Source organism: Plectropomus leopardus, chromosome 3 (assembly GCF_008729295.1).
Source record: "Plectropomus leopardus isolate mb chromosome 3, YSFRI_Pleo_2.0, whole genome shotgun sequence".
Lineage (NCBI taxonomy): Eukaryota > Metazoa > Chordata > Actinopteri > Perciformes > Serranidae > Plectropomus > Plectropomus leopardus.
The window spans coordinates 22,323,513-22,339,442 of NC_056465.1; the positions used below are offsets into that span (position 1 = coordinate 22,323,513).

Sequence of the window (15,930 nt, forward strand, 5' to 3'; positions counted from 1 at the left end):
CATCACCACAGATCACCTGATGGCAGACTGACAGAGGAAGAGAAGAAGAAGTGGTGGGGAATATGCCACGCTCAGCTTGTAATACATGTTTTAATATAAAAAATATTTGTTTTATAATAAATAAAATGTAATATAATATAGGCCTATCTGTTCAGTACAAATCAGGGTTTTTAATCGGCTCGTGCCCAAAACTGCTGCCGTGGGTCGGGCTTGGACAGAAACCGTGCAGATTCATGACAGGTCGGGCCTGATTTTTTGAGCTTGATCAGAGCTCTAGCACCTTCTAATGTGTGCTCATCTTTTTCCTCCGATAACCTAAGATACACGTTTTTATCTCGAGCAGAATTATATACAGAGGTCTCTTCCTCTCCAAAAGGAACGTACAAGGTGATTTAAACCACTAAAAACACGTAATAATGCAATTTCACATAAAAATACAAAGTAACTGTCATTTTTAGGTGATACATGTAAGAAAACAAAGTCATCATATTATATTCCATTTCTGCCAATACATTCCCCCCAAATCCCACACACTCAACCTTTAAAATCACACAGCAATCCTGAGAGGGTGAAGACCAATGGAAGAGCATGCAACCATGTTATCTACCAAACAAGATGTTCAGTCAGGTACAATTAGGCAAACGTGTAATGATGAGATATGTTTTGCCAAAGGTTCAATGAATTAATTTGGATGAAGTTTGAGCATGCTTCAGTGCCACACATGCATTTAACATGCATACATGGGTGTGCAGAGGATATGCACACAAACACACACACACACAAAAAACACAAACACGGTTGCTGTTCCTCGAACCTGTTTGGTTACAGAGCAGACGTCACCGCCCCCATCACCATCACTGGTCCAGACCTGCACCACAAAAAACAGGTCTGGTCTGGTCAGAAACCCACAGGTGAGTGAGAGAAACAGGTAGAAGGGAGGAAAGGCCAGACTGTACCTTAATACTGACCTTCAGACTCTGAGCTCAGAACTGTAGAGCGCTGCTGCTCGTCCAAAAGACTCTCAGAGCTCAGCGAGGCTTCGGAGTCAAAGTTCTCCTGGTCTGAACCAGGCTGCTCCATCTCTGGCAGTCTGCAGGCCAGATCCTCTCTGCGGAGAAACACACGACAAGGACATCAGAGAGACCGGAGAAGGTCACTCCACCAACAGTGAAATAATACAGAAAGCATCATTACTTCTCCTGTTTGATGGACTTGATGCGTTCCACCAAATTCTTCTCAGCCTCCGTGTCCGAGTCCAGAGGCTCGTTCTCAGGGACCACGCTGAGATCAGAACTGGCCTTCTCGTGCACCTGCAGAACACAGAACATCACACGCTGATACAAACTCGACTTGCCCATTGTGTAATTATTATAAAAATCGTATAATAATCACACATTTAACATCAATGGCTTTGACCCCAGTCTGAAATGTTTTGTTAGTGAGGAAAAGAGAAGAGGCTGGATGGTGCTCGTGGCTTTCATGCATCTGCACATCATTCCTGCTGCACTTCTGTGAAACATAATAACTTTTAGGAAATAAAAAAAGTGCCGTGATACAATAGAAGCGAGTAAACACATTAACACCCTTTTAAAACAGCACAGTTGTAAAGCGTTTACAAACAGTGAGCAAATGCAAAATGTATTTGAACTATGATAAAAGTTAAAGATACATCACCGTGATCCAGACAGGCCCAACTACTCAACAATAAACATACATGACTTTCAGAGCTTTGTATTGCCTGGATCCAGACCTTTGAATTTGCCCGTTACCACCGAGTTCAAGTTGACTGACTCGTTTCGTATCATGACATGAAACAACTGTTTCTGGGTTGAAAAAAAAAAAAAGACCAGTGAGCACCATGGGGGCACTCACCCACATTAACAAAACCAATGGTGAGCGCTGTAGACAAGATAGACGCTGCTATAAAGACTTGAAGCGACATGTCTTCTCGTTATCGCCTGACTTCATGGTTTATTTTACTTGAGTCGCTCCACTTTTAAAACCCTGGTAAAACAGGTATGTTGGCATGGCCATGCATCAGTGTGGACATAAAATGAAGTTCGATTCAGGCGGTAACGTTTGTCTCTGGTGATTTGTTGGTGAAAATCAATCACCCTCCTCTCTGACATCGGACGCAACGTCAGACTGAAGATGGAAACTGAGTGTAACGAGTTGACAATTCTGTCTGATATCAGGCTTTGTAGAGCAAAGCTTTGTAGTCTTCTTTTAATTAAAAAGTAAGATAGGAAGGATTAGCACAAAGAAAAAAGTGCATGATAACATCAAGCTTTGCAAGTCACACTGTTGTCAGGCCACTGTCTTCCAATAAGACAAACACAAAAGAATAATCACGACACCAACCCAGAACCATCTTGTCCTCTTATGAAGAGAACAAGAATAACAAACATGCAAACTACAACCAGTTAGTAGGGAGGAAAAGTAAAAAGGATTACGGGAAGAAGGAGAAAAAAACAACAGCAGCCAGAGCATCACCCACATCTAACATGCCATGCACAGGCGGTACTACATGGCACATTACTACACACTACAACTACTAGGTCTACTGTACGTGGAGAACTCGATGATACATACCACCACTCCTTTGTAAGGAGCTGAGAACCTGAGAGGTAAATGCCAGTAGTGCTAAAGAGAGACAAGGAACATTTGCCATGTTACCCATGTAATTCCTTTTATATCCAGCTACAGGCTGAGCAACAGTCTAAAACTGTGTGCCGTTGCCATGGCATTCAGACCAAAACAAAGCTGATCCAGAGTGAGGCAGGGTCCGTTTCTCACCGTGTTCTGTCTCTTGAGTTTGAGCTGGTTTACAGCCAGAGCCTCCGCGTACTCCAGCTGCTCGATCTCCTCCATCTTCTCATTGTAGCGTCTGATCTGCTCGGTGATGATCATCTCTACACACCTGCAGGGCGGCGAGGGAACGAGATGTCAGACAGAAGGAGTATGTGGCGGAGTGGTTTCCAATTTGCAACAGAATAAAGGATTGCTTCATGTGGTGGAAAAGCAAAAAGCAGATGTTATTTTTGCATACGTGGTGGTCTTGGCGACATCCTTCATGCTGAGTAGTGGGTCAGCGCTGTCTGGGCAGCGCAGGATACACGGGGCAAAAACTATGGCCAGTGAGTTAGGAGACATACGGTTGTGAGCCTCCTCTTTACACACCCTGCAACAGAAGTCATACGTTATCATTAACATTTAGTTTAGGTGCAGGTGCTGTACACATAATCTAAACTGCTGAGATATACTGAATATGTTTGTAATAATAAGTCAAGTGACGAAACACAGACAGTACAGACATTTTAAATGTTCTTGATGGACTCAAGGCTCTAACTTAACTTTGCTCATTACTGTCCCAAAATACAATTTAAATCGTCCCGGTATAATGCTGGCACTTCTTATTTCTTAATTATAAAGTCTCTGTTTTGCTACAATAAACTATTTACATAATTAAAAGCATACCTAATTAATAAATAGAACACAATGGAAATGATTAAATTAGAAATTAGCTCACATCTTATGAAAACATTTGTTGGATATACATTCATAAAATAATCTATTTGTTCATTTCAATTTTTTTCCCATTCCTGGGATTGTGTGGCATCCTTAAATCAGATTCCTGAATGGATTTCTGCCATGATGACGTCAAAATAAACATGAGCGAATCCCTACCTGACGAGGTGGAAGACGAGTCTTTCCAGCGTGTTGAAGTTAGCTGAAGGAAGCTCTTCTAGCACTTTGTAAATAGCTTGAAGCTGCTCCTGCTTCTCCGGCAGTTCTAGAGGACAAAACACATCCCAAATTAAACCACATAATTATACACGAACATTAAGCTGGGATCATTATATTTTCAAAAATATCTACTTTCAGAATTGAATCATGACTGATAAATGATTCCCACCTTACATGTCAAATCTTCACCTTACAATAAGCCATTTACAAAAGCAGTGTTATAAACAGCTCAATCTGCAACACAGCAGCAGATTGTAAAATGCAAATACTGTAAATGCTGCCCCCCGGTGGGGAACATCCTCCTCACCCACTGCATGCAGGAAGTCATTGTAATTTGTGAAGGTCATGAGTGGATCTGGCAGTTCCCTCAACCACTGTTTGACCAGGCCCGTCACTGTGTGGATGGGATAGTCTTCGAGGCAGACCAGGTGGGGGTCTGAACACATCGACGATATAAAATCAACGCAAAAAAATCAATGAATGAGCCATGACAGAATTTGTATGCATCAAATAAAAAAAGAGTCCCGAATCTGATGTGTTAAACAAGCACATCATCATCAGTTATCTGTAAATCTAAGTCTATAATCAGTCTAACCGGTCTCTAGTCGCTGGTGCAGCTCTTTCATGCGGTTGGCAGACCCAGACTTGCGGTAGATGCCCTCTGTGTAGAGGCCGTGCATCTCCACGTGCTCCAGCATCATCTCCAGCACCATTGGTACCGGGTTCTTATCGCTGACCAGGTGACACACACGCACACCGAAGTGCATACCAGCAGACTCCTCGTCACTCTGCGGATTCAGACAGACGGCAGCAGTTTATGTAAGACGTCTATTTATCCAGTCCACACATCACAATCTATCTACAACAACCACGGAAATCAAACAATCTTCTCTACAATTAAGTTTGATGTTGGAATATAATGAAGACAAAGGAAGCTTGTGGAGGTATCAAATGAATGACCCTTTAATGTTTTGTTCTGGCAAACCTCTGATTTTTATTCTGTTTTCTATTCATGCTTTTCATTGCTCTTGTTTGCACACTATGTCTCTTTATGTTTTGTAATATAAACTGCCGTCCCAAAACAGAGAATAAAATAAAAAGATAAAGGAGGCTTTTACTGTAGTATGAAGACGTGAGATGCTGTTCTTTGTTAGAATTTATATTTTTTGCATTATAGAGAGCAAAGGTCCTGCCCCACTTCTCCGTCAGCTTCTTCTTGCTCAGCTTCTGTGTGTTTTAGGCTTTATGTGAAAATATGCTTGAGTCTTATGGAAAAGAGGCTCCTTGATCTTAAATTAGGACATTAGCTCTCTACACTGTAAAACGCTCTGCGTCACTATAAACCCTTACAAACCATAAACAGTGCACATCATTAATCCAGGCCAGTAACTTCTAAAAATATAAACCTACCTTTCTGGCACAGAAAGTGGAGCAGTCAGTGACTATTTTGCAGAGACACTTCTTATGGCACACCATTTTACAATCTGCAAGAGGAGATTTAAAAAAAAAAAAAGTTTTTAATGAATTCTTGCAACTAACTTTTCTTGTTGTGCTGCAAGATTTATTGTTAATATCTTATTAGTACAATAATAAAACATAAATAAGTTCTGTTTGTTAACTCACAGCTGCACATGTAGGCCTTCTCCATGCCCCAGATGTAAGAGCTACACTGATCACATGACTGCACGATGTTGACTTGATAGTTGACAAAAACATGATCCAGCGGGCTCTCCATCTAACAAGACAAACAGTCATTCAATTAGAAATAATAATCAGCATTAAATTCTAAATCATTACTGAATAAAATGAAAATAGGTGAAAAATGTGGCTAATTTATACTTTTCATACTTACACTTTTATCTTTTTTCCTCCTCTTCTTCCGAGCTTTAGCAGGCTGAGAAACACACAGAGAGCATCAGCATCAGTATATTAATAATATTTAATATATGTTTTTTACATTTGGACTAATTAGACTAAATGATGGCGATTGTCAGTGTTTTCACCTTCGCAGGCTCAGCCTCCTCCTTCTTCATCTCTCCTCTGATGAAGCCATCCAGCACCGACTGGAAGAGGTTGACCACGAGCTTGACTTCTCCTTTCTGCTTGTCTCCTGCCAGGTGGATCACTTTGTTCTGGTATCCTGTCATGAGACCTTTGTAGCCGATGGTGGGTTTCTGTTAAAGTTAAGAGGAAAGGAGAGAAAATGAGGAAGAGGATAGCACAGGGAAGAAGAACTCTTATAAGTACGTGTTATGTGTGTGCTATGGGCTGGCAGACAAACTCACTGGGAGAGAATACATGGCTTTGATAGTCTCTCTGAACTGCATGGTGGCTGTGACAAAGATGGCTTCTGTGGGCGACAGCGACTTCCCCCTGGAGCGGAAATCATTGACCTGTGATGGAAAACAAACAAAAATCAGTTTTGTGGTTAAATAAGACAAAATGACATCCTACTATAAATAAACGTTTTGTTGATTTTCACTTACCTGGTTGCCCAGAAACTCATCGAGGTGCCGCAGCTCATTGGCGTTGGTAATTTCCCGATCCAGCGAGGCGTTCCACTGCTCAGACACCCGCGTGGCACGACTAATTTTTATGGTGGGATTGCGGCCTAAACCTTTACCAGCACGATCCCCCTGAGACAGTGGCCGTGAAGCATGTCCGGACGCTGGAGCTGAAAGGGAGGAACACTGTTTTATACTTAGAATCGCAAAATAATATCTATTGCAGGAGGAAACGGTGAAATAATGAAACATCGACTCAAACTGAATTCTAACCTGTAATCCAGAACGTAAAGCACGCAGAAATACCACAGAGGAAACAAACCCCAGAGTAAAGTTATTCTGTTGGCACTGAGCACGATCCTGCACGGGTCAGTATTTTCTCAGAAAGTAGGCATTAGGATTAGTTAAGGCCTGTGAAAATTAGTGATAATACACCTGTGTTTTCTTTCCCTTTCTCAGTCCATGAGGTCTGATGAAAGTAGACTGAACAGTCCAGCTGTTTGTACTGGGTGATAAAATCTTAAAAATCTGATCGCAAAATAACAAGATCCTTTTTTCTGATGAAGAATTCTAATCAGTTTAATTCTTTTTTTGGTAAAGTACACAACAGAAATACTCTCCATTTTACCAGCTTTAGGTGAGTGGCACATAAAACAGTTGATAAGTGAATTTAAAAAAAGGATTGCACAGCTTTTGTGGCCACTAAAGATGCACATGTAAGATTTTTTTTTAAAAACTATAATTCTCTCTCTAATTCTGCCAAGCAAATAGCTTCTTAGTGCTCTTGTGCTATTTGTACTTATTTAATTCCGTTAATATGCATAATATGGCACAAAATGTGCGCCACAGACTGAACAGTTTGCGTCATTTACCTTCCCCTCCTGTTGGCTTCTCATTGAGAATCTGAGCAAGGGTCAACTCTCCGTTGTCAGGCGTCTGAGCCTCCTTGTGCGGACGCTTTTTCAAAATCTTGCTGAAGAAACCACCTGACCTGCAGGACACAGAAACACGCGGAGCTCTGAAGAATATTCACAAACCTTGTTAAGCAAAACTGTTGCTGTGTAGCCTTAAAATGACTCACAGCAGTGGAATGATGTTCTTGCAGGCTACAAGGAAGAGATTTTTCAGTGCGGATTCACAATTTCTCTCACAACTCATTTCTGACTGAGTAAGGTTTGGATGTTGCTCTTTATCACATACCTGTTTGTTGCTTTCTGGATTGTTTCTTGGCAACAGTAAAATAGATCATTTAAGTAAATAACTACATGTCCAGCTTTTAAAAATACCATCAAAACTGAATTATCCTGAAAGAGTTTTTTAGGTGGAAAATATTCTAGCCCTACTCCAGCTGTGTCACCATAGCAACAACACAAATTAAAAACAAAGCGGGCCACCCAATGCCTCAGTCTGATAAAACTCTGGCTCCATGGCTGAGCTTCAAGTGTTCATTTCTGGGATATAAATCCGTTCAGAGTAAATTCAGTTATCAAGAATTTCCAGCTGTGAATGTGTAAAACCACACACTGAGCTGAAGATGGTTTGATTACACCACGCAAAGAGTTTTCTCAGGAACTATCTGACCCATGGAAAGATTGTAAGGAAGAGTAATTTCATGTGAATTACTTTGTCTCGGTGGTGTCACACAACAAAAATGTATTTTTAATGATAGCACTAGACACATCATCCTGTGCTTCACCCATCTCATTCATTTCCTTTTATTACAATTTCATCCGCCAAAATGCTTTTTCCCCACATTTAGTAGCAACCCTGCTGCATCCCATCAGTCAACCACTGGTCTACAAGAAGGTCCGACATAGTTCAGTACCTGTCTGGTGTGGACGGGATGGAGTGTGCAGAGTCTGGGTGACTTGAACCATCTTGAGCTTTCCTTCTGAATGAGCTTCCCTTTGAGCCGTCGGCATGGCCTTCTGAGGGGGACATTATCTGCAGAACAGGAACAATTTAGAAGTGATGAAGTACGTGCAGAATAATCAAAGAAGAAACTGTTTGCCAGTTAGAATTAGTGTAAAAAAATGACAATATTCTGAAGGCACAATGCTCTGGACTCTGTTTATTATGGCACATTGAGATTCATTAGTAACTGCAAGCTTCTTACTCATCACTGTATCCTGTCTGCTCGGGTTGGGTGTCTGTCTTTAAAACTGTATAGACTTTTTTTTCTCTAATTTACAAAGCTGTTCTTTGTCTACTTCTAGCATATTTGTGAAAAGGATATATAGATACATATTGATTTTGAATATATTTGAAACAGTTTCAATATTTCTTTTAAAAAAGTTATGATTAACATGTTATGACTTTGTTATATTTAAATTTTAATACAAATTTTAAGTTGTATGCATTTAATGTCATTTCTCTTCAATGGTTTAAAAAAGAGTATCAAAAATCAAGATTTTTCTATTTATAGTATTGAGGTTGAAAAATCCAGTATCATGACAACACTAGGTTAGGTTAGATTTAAGATTTTTTCAGTTTTAACTGTCAAGAGTTGATACTTTAAGACCTCCACCCCCCTCAAAAACAGATGTAAATATAAAATACCTCTCTGGCTGAAAAAGCACCAGTTCCTTCAGAACATGGAGACAAACTGTCAAATGATGAGGAGGCTGTTTCACTGCTGCGGATAAACAGAGAGAAAGATATAAATGAAAAAAAGATATAAATACATTCATGGATTGTGTTCTAGTAGCTGAGGGGTTTCACATAAAGATCTACTAACACTTCTCATATTGAAAGGTATAATGTCAAACTGAAAAAGTTCCCATATGTTATAGACAAAACGTGAGGGTATAATGAACAGAACAGACGACATACAGTGCTTTTTTCCTCCTTTCCTCCTTGTTGTGAGGTGGAGGAGGGCTAGTGTTCTCCTCACTCCTCCTCCCCCTCCACTTCTCCGGCTTCTCCTTAATCCCCCCAGAACGGCGTTGCAGGTTTGTCGATCCTCCAACTCCATCACCTAAACCGTTCCTGTCAGGCACAGCGTCGGTGTTGTGCAGGGGTAACGAAGTTGGACGTACAGGACCGGCGGGAGAAGGAGACGTTTTTGCCTCCTTCTTCCCTCCTTTGTCTTCCTTCATTTTCCAGGCCACAAAGGTGTACTGGTCCAGCTCCTTGCTGTCCACTCGCTCTTTAAGCTTTGAAGTCTCCTGGCTTTTGCTCTTCGGTGGGGATGTTTGATCCTTGCTGACAGCTGAGGAGGAGGAGGCGGCTCGTTCAGTCTCTCGCTGGTTGTGCTCCAGCCCTCTTCGTCTCCTCTGCTCTCGCTTCTCCTGACTCCTGGATGACTGTCCCCTGTTAACAGGTGGAGCTCGTGCTTTCTTTTGTTCAGCTTTGGAAGGTGTGGAGGTATCACCAAGATCCAAACTCCCACCTGGAGTTGTGGGTGTGCTGGAGGGGACATCATCAGAGGGAGGAGCAGGTTTTGAATCTGACTGTCCTAAATCCTCATCACCTTCTCTCTCATCCAGCTGGGGTCCAGCCTCAGCCTGGGTACCGTTAGTTTCCAAATCCAGTTCCTCGTCCTCATCCTCCAGCTCTTCATCCTTGCCCTGCTCCTCCTCTGTATGTGAACTTGTGTTAACCTCTCCATCCTCATCTCCTGTCTCCTCCTCTGTCTCCTGGGCAGGGAGGATTTCATCCAGCATCTCCTCTGTGACCAGCTCTATATCCGGATCCTCTCTTGTTTGAGGCTCTCTTGTCAGTCTTTTCTCCACTTCCTCTGTTTTTTTCTGTGCTTCCCTGGCAGCCTCCTCTTCTTCTGCTCTCCTCCTCTCTTCCTCCTCTTCTGCTTTTCTCCTTGCTTCTTCTTCTTCCTCCATCCTCCTCCTTTCTTCCTCCTCTGCTCTTCTCCTTGCCTCCTCCTCTTCTTCCCTCCTTCTTCTTTCCTCTTCTTCTGCTCTCCTCTGAGCTTCTTTTTCCTCCTCTTCCTTTTTCTGTTTCTCCTCACGCATGGAGTGGCACCTGTAATACACAAAACATAAATATGACAGCCCACATACGTTTTTAGAGCACTACAAGTCTTTCCGTGATCCAGCTAATTTTGAAGTGGAGTTTTAATGATACGTTGTCTTTAGTGGAAAAACTGTATTGTTACCTTCTACGTGCTGAGTGTCCTCTGACCAGGGCTTGTATTTTGGTAGCGCCCTGTTTTTGCCGGTGGTAATCTGATCTCTGTCTGTGCCCTCGCCACACAGCCTGGATCAGAGTGGCGGCCTGACGCCTGCGCTCTTCTTTGCAGTACCTGCGCCATGAACGCTACACAGGAGGAGAGGGGACAAGACAAGGTCAATATCATACTTTAATTCTCGCTCAATTATTAAAAAGGAACATAGCAAATGAAACAAATACACAGACATGACAGCTCCAAAACAAGGATTGCATCAGCATCTTACCTGAATCAAGATGGCTGCCTGTCTCATGTCCAGGTACTCTTTCCTCTGCAGGCGACCTCTGAACCAACGCTGAAGGAAGATGATCTTACGCATCACGTCCTTGTGCAGCGTGTCCTGCAGCTGCTGTCGTTCCAGCTCCTTCAAGAAGACCTGAACAGAGAGAACAAACCAGAATTTACAAGCAAAGAAGGAGCAGGAGCAAATGGAGACAAGAAAGGGGGTTCATAAGGTGTTACTGATAGAATAAAACGCAGGAGCAATGACAAGAGTTTAGTGGTGTACCTTAGTTTTGCCGATCTGGTATGTGGTGGGGTCCAGGCCCATCTTCTTCTCAAGCAGTGCTGAGATTTCCTCTTTAGAGGCGGCGGCATTCTTTGGCAGCAAAACCCTGAACTGCTCTATAAACTCCTGCCGTGACACCAAAAATTATACACATAAGAAATGAATGGACTGTTTGAGAAAGGATTGCTGTGATATTCAAACCCTAATGCCGAAAACTGAAAATAATGTAAAGATATTATGAAATACATTTATCTGCAGACTTGAAAAAATTGAGGTAGACAGGTGCTACAAATACTAGGCAAACTGCTTAGATTACATCTTGCCGCTGTCTTATTGTGTGTTTGTGGTATCATTGCAGGTCATTGCATCAGCTTCCATCCAACATATTTTATCCACAGTGCATAAATTGGTGTGATTGTCACATGGATTTTCCAAAAAGAGGAGGAACTTTACAGTACCTGGAATGTGTACTTGGCTCCGTAGCCTGACCTCCTGATGCGAACAGTTTCCAGCATTCCTGTGTAACGCAGCTGCTGAACCACCAAGGCTTCATCCAGATACATCTCCTTCTGCTCACGTGCAAGGACACAAGAAGCACATTCAGTCAGACTCTTTACCATTTAGTTACCCACATTTACCGATTAAATATTGTCATTATCAGCATAATGAGAAGTGTTTTCAATATATTCTATATTACTGATACGGCCTGCCTATGATCATTTTTAGACTTAAGATTTGTATTGATTTTGAAAATCCTATCAGTTCTGTTTCATTCTACAAAGAGGGTTGTTTAAAAGAGGCAAATGATCTCAAGATTTCCTCTTTTAATGTCTTTAAGGGGGAAGAAAATTTCTGCACTCAATAAGGAGACGAAAGATTTGAACAGAGAATATTAAAGAACAAAACTGCAAATGTCTAGAGTCTTACCTTCTCTGCATTGGAGCGGATACAACGGATGAAGAAAGGCTCTGCTCTGTTCAGGGTCTCCAACAGTTTGGTCAGAGAAGTCTAAAGAAAACAGAAAAAAGGTTTGCTGAATGTTCAGGACTGCTGCTGGAGGGTGTGTTTGTCTTGTTTTTTATTTAATGTTTATTTAAAAGGGACATAGCATATAAATGAACATTAGTATAAAATACGTTAGCAGTTAGCAGGACTGCTAATATACATCCGTAGTCCCTTGGCAAGTAACAGACAATAGAAATAAAAAGAGAGAAAAGGAATAAAACAAAAAACAACAACTAAAAACAATACAACAATTCATACAGTAGCAATGCACTCTGTATGGTATTAGGTGCATGGTATAAAGTGCATGATGCATGATGCTGAATTCAACACGCGTTCACAGCGCGCATATATCATGGATCACTGAATAAAAGGACAAGGAGCTTTATAGGTGATGTACTGCATGAGAAGAATCTGTGTGAAATGTGCATACTGTTGTCGGTGGTGTTACCTGGAACTGGGCACTGATGCTGGGGGGCTTCTTCTTCTTGTGCAGGTGGAGCAGAGACTTGGTGGTGCGGTCGTGCAGCGTCAAGCTCACAATAAACTTCAGAGACCGAGAATCCAACAAACTCTGCAAAACAGCAATACGATAAATTCATTTTCTAACTCAAACACAATTGTTATAATTCTGATGGAAAACTAATAAAACAAAATAAGCCCAGTTGTTTTATATAACTTAAAAGTGTTGTATGTAACTCTGGAGAAAGATAGTTGATTGTGGAGTCTTAAGTCCAGATCTTCAAAAACCAGTGCTTTAGGGAGGTGGTTCCTTCAAAACTACTGACCCAAACTACCTGAAAACTTGGGAATGACACTCAACAATACACACTCTTCCTCCAGAGTCACTCAGTTTTACCTTGGGGATGACCTGCTTCTGTTTGGCATTCTTGTGTTTCCTGTGAAAAAAGAAAGAAAAAAGATGCAGGGTGAATTAGAGACACAGATGCGTTAAAGGACTGAGGCAGGAGGATGGAACAAGTAGTGATGGAGTGTGTGAAGCCAGGTTAGTACGGACGGCTGACATCTTCATGCGCTGCCGGTCAGTGATGAAATCAAGGGTTGCACCTGGAAGATGGGATGAATGAGGGGCAGAAAGGAGGCATGAATGAGTGAGATGGTGAGGGTGATGGGGGGGGGGGGGGGAATTTGCTGCAGGAGATGAGATGCGACTCTAAACAACAAGCACAGCAGAGACTCACCATACACAGACAGACATGCTCTCTTGCTTTCATCACTACATAAAAAGGACTCTCGATTCATGTTCAGCCTCTCTCTGTGTCAGACTGCAGAATTTGCTGAAAATTCTAACATGCTGCGAGGCCGCTTGAACATATTTTCACAAGATGCTCCAGAAGACCTCACATGCCAGCACAGTCTCATGATGATGTTCATGCAGCAGTTGATGAAGGTATTCAAGGCATTTTAGCTGTAGCCTTCAAGAAAACTAGGTAGTGTCTACAAACAGAGCTAATAATGTAATGCCTGATGATAAAGCAGGAGTGTGTTTGATGTTTTTGTTAGATTACATTAGACGTTCATGATCCATTAATAAAAGTGGCTATAAATGTGACAGCCATTACTATATATGGCTGGTTTATGAGGTAAACATGGCTGGTCCAAACAGGGAAAGTCTAGATTGTTTTGGGGGAAAAAAAAGCTTTCATAGGAGCATGTTCTGCCTGAGATTACTAGACTGGACTAATCTGGAGAAGAGTGGACACCAGGTCTGTCTGCAGACTCACTGGAGGACGTGTCGAGGGAAGCGGAGGCGACCCCAGGACTGCAGCAGCTTGCGAGGGTCCTCACCATCCAACGGCAAGTTCTTAATGGAGCTGATGATCTCTGCATGCATGTCTCTGATCACAGCGCACACACACACCCAGTGTGGAGAGGAAAAGAGGGAGGGAGTACAAGGAGCAGGAGAAGGGACGGGTGAAAGATTGGAAAGACCAACAAAAGGAGGAAGGAAAGAAAAAAAATTGTGGGGCGTGATCGAACACCACAGTTAGGACACCTTAGAAGAAAACACACCACCGCAGTTACCAAAGACAAGAACACAGACTGCAGAATAGCTGGGGGTCTGTTATCAAGAGGAACTTCATGCTCTGCTCATCCACGAAGACTAACCCACAAAATTTATCCTCCCACTGTTCATTTTTATGTACATAGAAACCACAAGACACACTAGACCACCCAACCATGCTGCCATATCCCTTTTAAGAATAGAAAAACACACACACACAAAGAGAGACTGGGGTACGTGGGGATTGTATTAACTCTCATATCCCTGTCACTGTGATAGTTAACATGCAGAGCTGACACTGAGTGTGAATGGACGTCTGTTTCCATGCTGTGTGACAGTAAGTTGTTACTGGTGAGGCTTTTGGATTTACGCTCCTTTGACTGGGGCTGGTGTTACACTGGACACTCGGACTGGTGAGGTTAATATGGAATCTTTTGTGTCCCAGAGCTGGTCCATGCAATACTCTTCTATACTTACCATGACTGACTATGAAAACAGAGGTCAGGCAGTGAAGGAATGGGCAACATATACGGCAAATGAGTCACAGTGAATCTGACCTCTAAACCTCAGTATTTGCAGATCTGTTAGAGGCTGGATGATTTAATAATGGGAACAAGGTGCTGGGAGGTTCAACGCAGTTAATGTATTGCTCTGTAAAAAAACAGTCATTTCAGATCTGAAAGCAGGAGGCAGAAGGTCGAGATTCAGAGGGCACACGATCCAAAAATATTCTCCATGGTTTGTTTCCATTCTGAGAAAGCTCCCAATTCTTTTTGTCTATTTGACTTGGGGCCTCTGTACGTGTATGAATACTTGTGTGCTTCCAAAGCTCCACAGTTGATGTAAGTAATCCGGGTGGCTAATCAGAGTCGGCCAGTACAAACACCTTCCTGTGCTCTATAGCAAGAATAACAAACGTGAGGAAGGAGAGAGATTATTGCAGCTACAGTAAAAGATGAGGATCACAGCGAGGGAACGAAAGGTAAAGGGCAACTTTGTTGTACTGCGTTATATTGGCGTACTGAACGTCCTCCTCTTCTTCCATTTTTAAAGAATCAGACTTTGCCACATTTGACAAACCAGACCTTGCATGTTAACACTAATGTGATACACTGGTTAGGATTCAACTTATTAAATAGATAAAAAAGATTTTGTTGTTTAGATGGCAGCAAACTCAGAAAATGGAACAAACTTGTATCTATTACCCAAAAACAAAACACATTTCCTTCCTGCTTGGCCTCATTTCTTCATTCCTCTCTCCTGTCCACCAAATTCACTTACTTCTTACTCTCATAGCTAGCAAAGATGTCTTCAAAGGCCTCTAGAGGGCGCTCCTCTGAGTGATCAAAGTAGAAATCGAGCATAGAAGCTCGTCTGTGGAGGGGAGAGGAGAGAACCGCACACAGTGGGGTCACCAAAAGGTGGAGAGGATATGGGCGACTGAGATGAGATGAAGCAGGATTCATCAGGGTGACTTGATTTTAAGGTGTCTGACATCATCCTTCCTCATCTCATCCAGCACTATAGGATCAATGTGGAGGTCCACAGTTCACCAACCATTTGAAACATTTCTTTCACCTTCAACAAGGAGCATCAAACAGGAATTATGCTGCTGTGTAGTTTATACAAAAAGGAAAGATTGCAGCTTTATGAAGGTTGTATATTACATAGATCATACTTAAATTAAACAGTGTGTGAGTCATAAAAGAAAAGTCAGAGAGTTATTAACCACAAAGTAAACAGCACCAACAGTCTGCCTCCAAGTCCACAGGTGATAAGGCAGATTCCTCCAGAGGAAACAGACCTGGCAGTTAGAAACCCAGCCCAAGTGAGACATATTTCACACTTTTCAACTGAATTATGTGCATTACTTACTTGTACATTCTGTCTACTGGGGCATTGGATTGCTGAAGCTCTCCTAAAGGAGTTCTGGAGATTGGACGGACAACACCTAAAA

At 42.1% G+C, this 15,930-nt stretch overlaps 1 protein-coding gene across 1 annotated transcript in view; it reads right to left on the reverse strand.

Moving 5' to 3' along the window:
* Window positions 1–15,930, reverse strand: part of LOC121966685 (unconventional myosin-IXb) — a 66,995-nt gene that overhangs the window by 2,205 nt on the left and 48,860 nt on the right. Inside the window, exons 16-43 of the mRNA XM_042516752.1 lie at window positions 15,849–15,924; window positions 15,255–15,347; window positions 13,693–13,806; window positions 12,807–12,846; window positions 12,399–12,521; window positions 11,873–11,953; window positions 11,404–11,514; window positions 10,946–11,071; window positions 10,664–10,813; window positions 10,366–10,526; window positions 9,084–10,232; window positions 8,811–8,886; window positions 8,077–8,195; window positions 7,124–7,242; window positions 6,234–6,421; window positions 6,033–6,140; window positions 5,751–5,921; window positions 5,600–5,641; window positions 5,371–5,482; window positions 5,158–5,231; window positions 4,343–4,535; window positions 4,055–4,183; window positions 3,688–3,793; window positions 3,050–3,181; window positions 2,797–2,920; window positions 2,593–2,643; window positions 1,195–1,310; window positions 969–1,108 (exon numbers count right to left, since the gene is read on the reverse strand). Coding sequence (XP_042372686.1) covers window positions 969–1,108; window positions 1,195–1,310; window positions 2,593–2,643; window positions 2,797–2,920; window positions 3,050–3,181; window positions 3,688–3,793; window positions 4,055–4,183; window positions 4,343–4,535; window positions 5,158–5,231; window positions 5,371–5,482; window positions 5,600–5,641; window positions 5,751–5,921; window positions 6,033–6,140; window positions 6,234–6,421; window positions 7,124–7,242; window positions 8,077–8,195; window positions 8,811–8,886; window positions 9,084–10,232; window positions 10,366–10,526; window positions 10,664–10,813; window positions 10,946–11,071; window positions 11,404–11,514; window positions 11,873–11,953; window positions 12,399–12,521; window positions 12,807–12,846; window positions 13,693–13,806; window positions 15,255–15,347; window positions 15,849–15,924 — 4,224 coding nt within the window. The remainder of the gene's footprint in view (window positions 1–968; window positions 1,109–1,194; window positions 1,311–2,592; window positions 2,644–2,796; window positions 2,921–3,049; window positions 3,182–3,687; window positions 3,794–4,054; window positions 4,184–4,342; window positions 4,536–5,157; window positions 5,232–5,370; window positions 5,483–5,599; window positions 5,642–5,750; window positions 5,922–6,032; window positions 6,141–6,233; window positions 6,422–7,123; window positions 7,243–8,076; window positions 8,196–8,810; window positions 8,887–9,083; window positions 10,233–10,365; window positions 10,527–10,663; window positions 10,814–10,945; window positions 11,072–11,403; window positions 11,515–11,872; window positions 11,954–12,398; window positions 12,522–12,806; window positions 12,847–13,692; window positions 13,807–15,254; window positions 15,348–15,848; window positions 15,925–15,930) is intronic.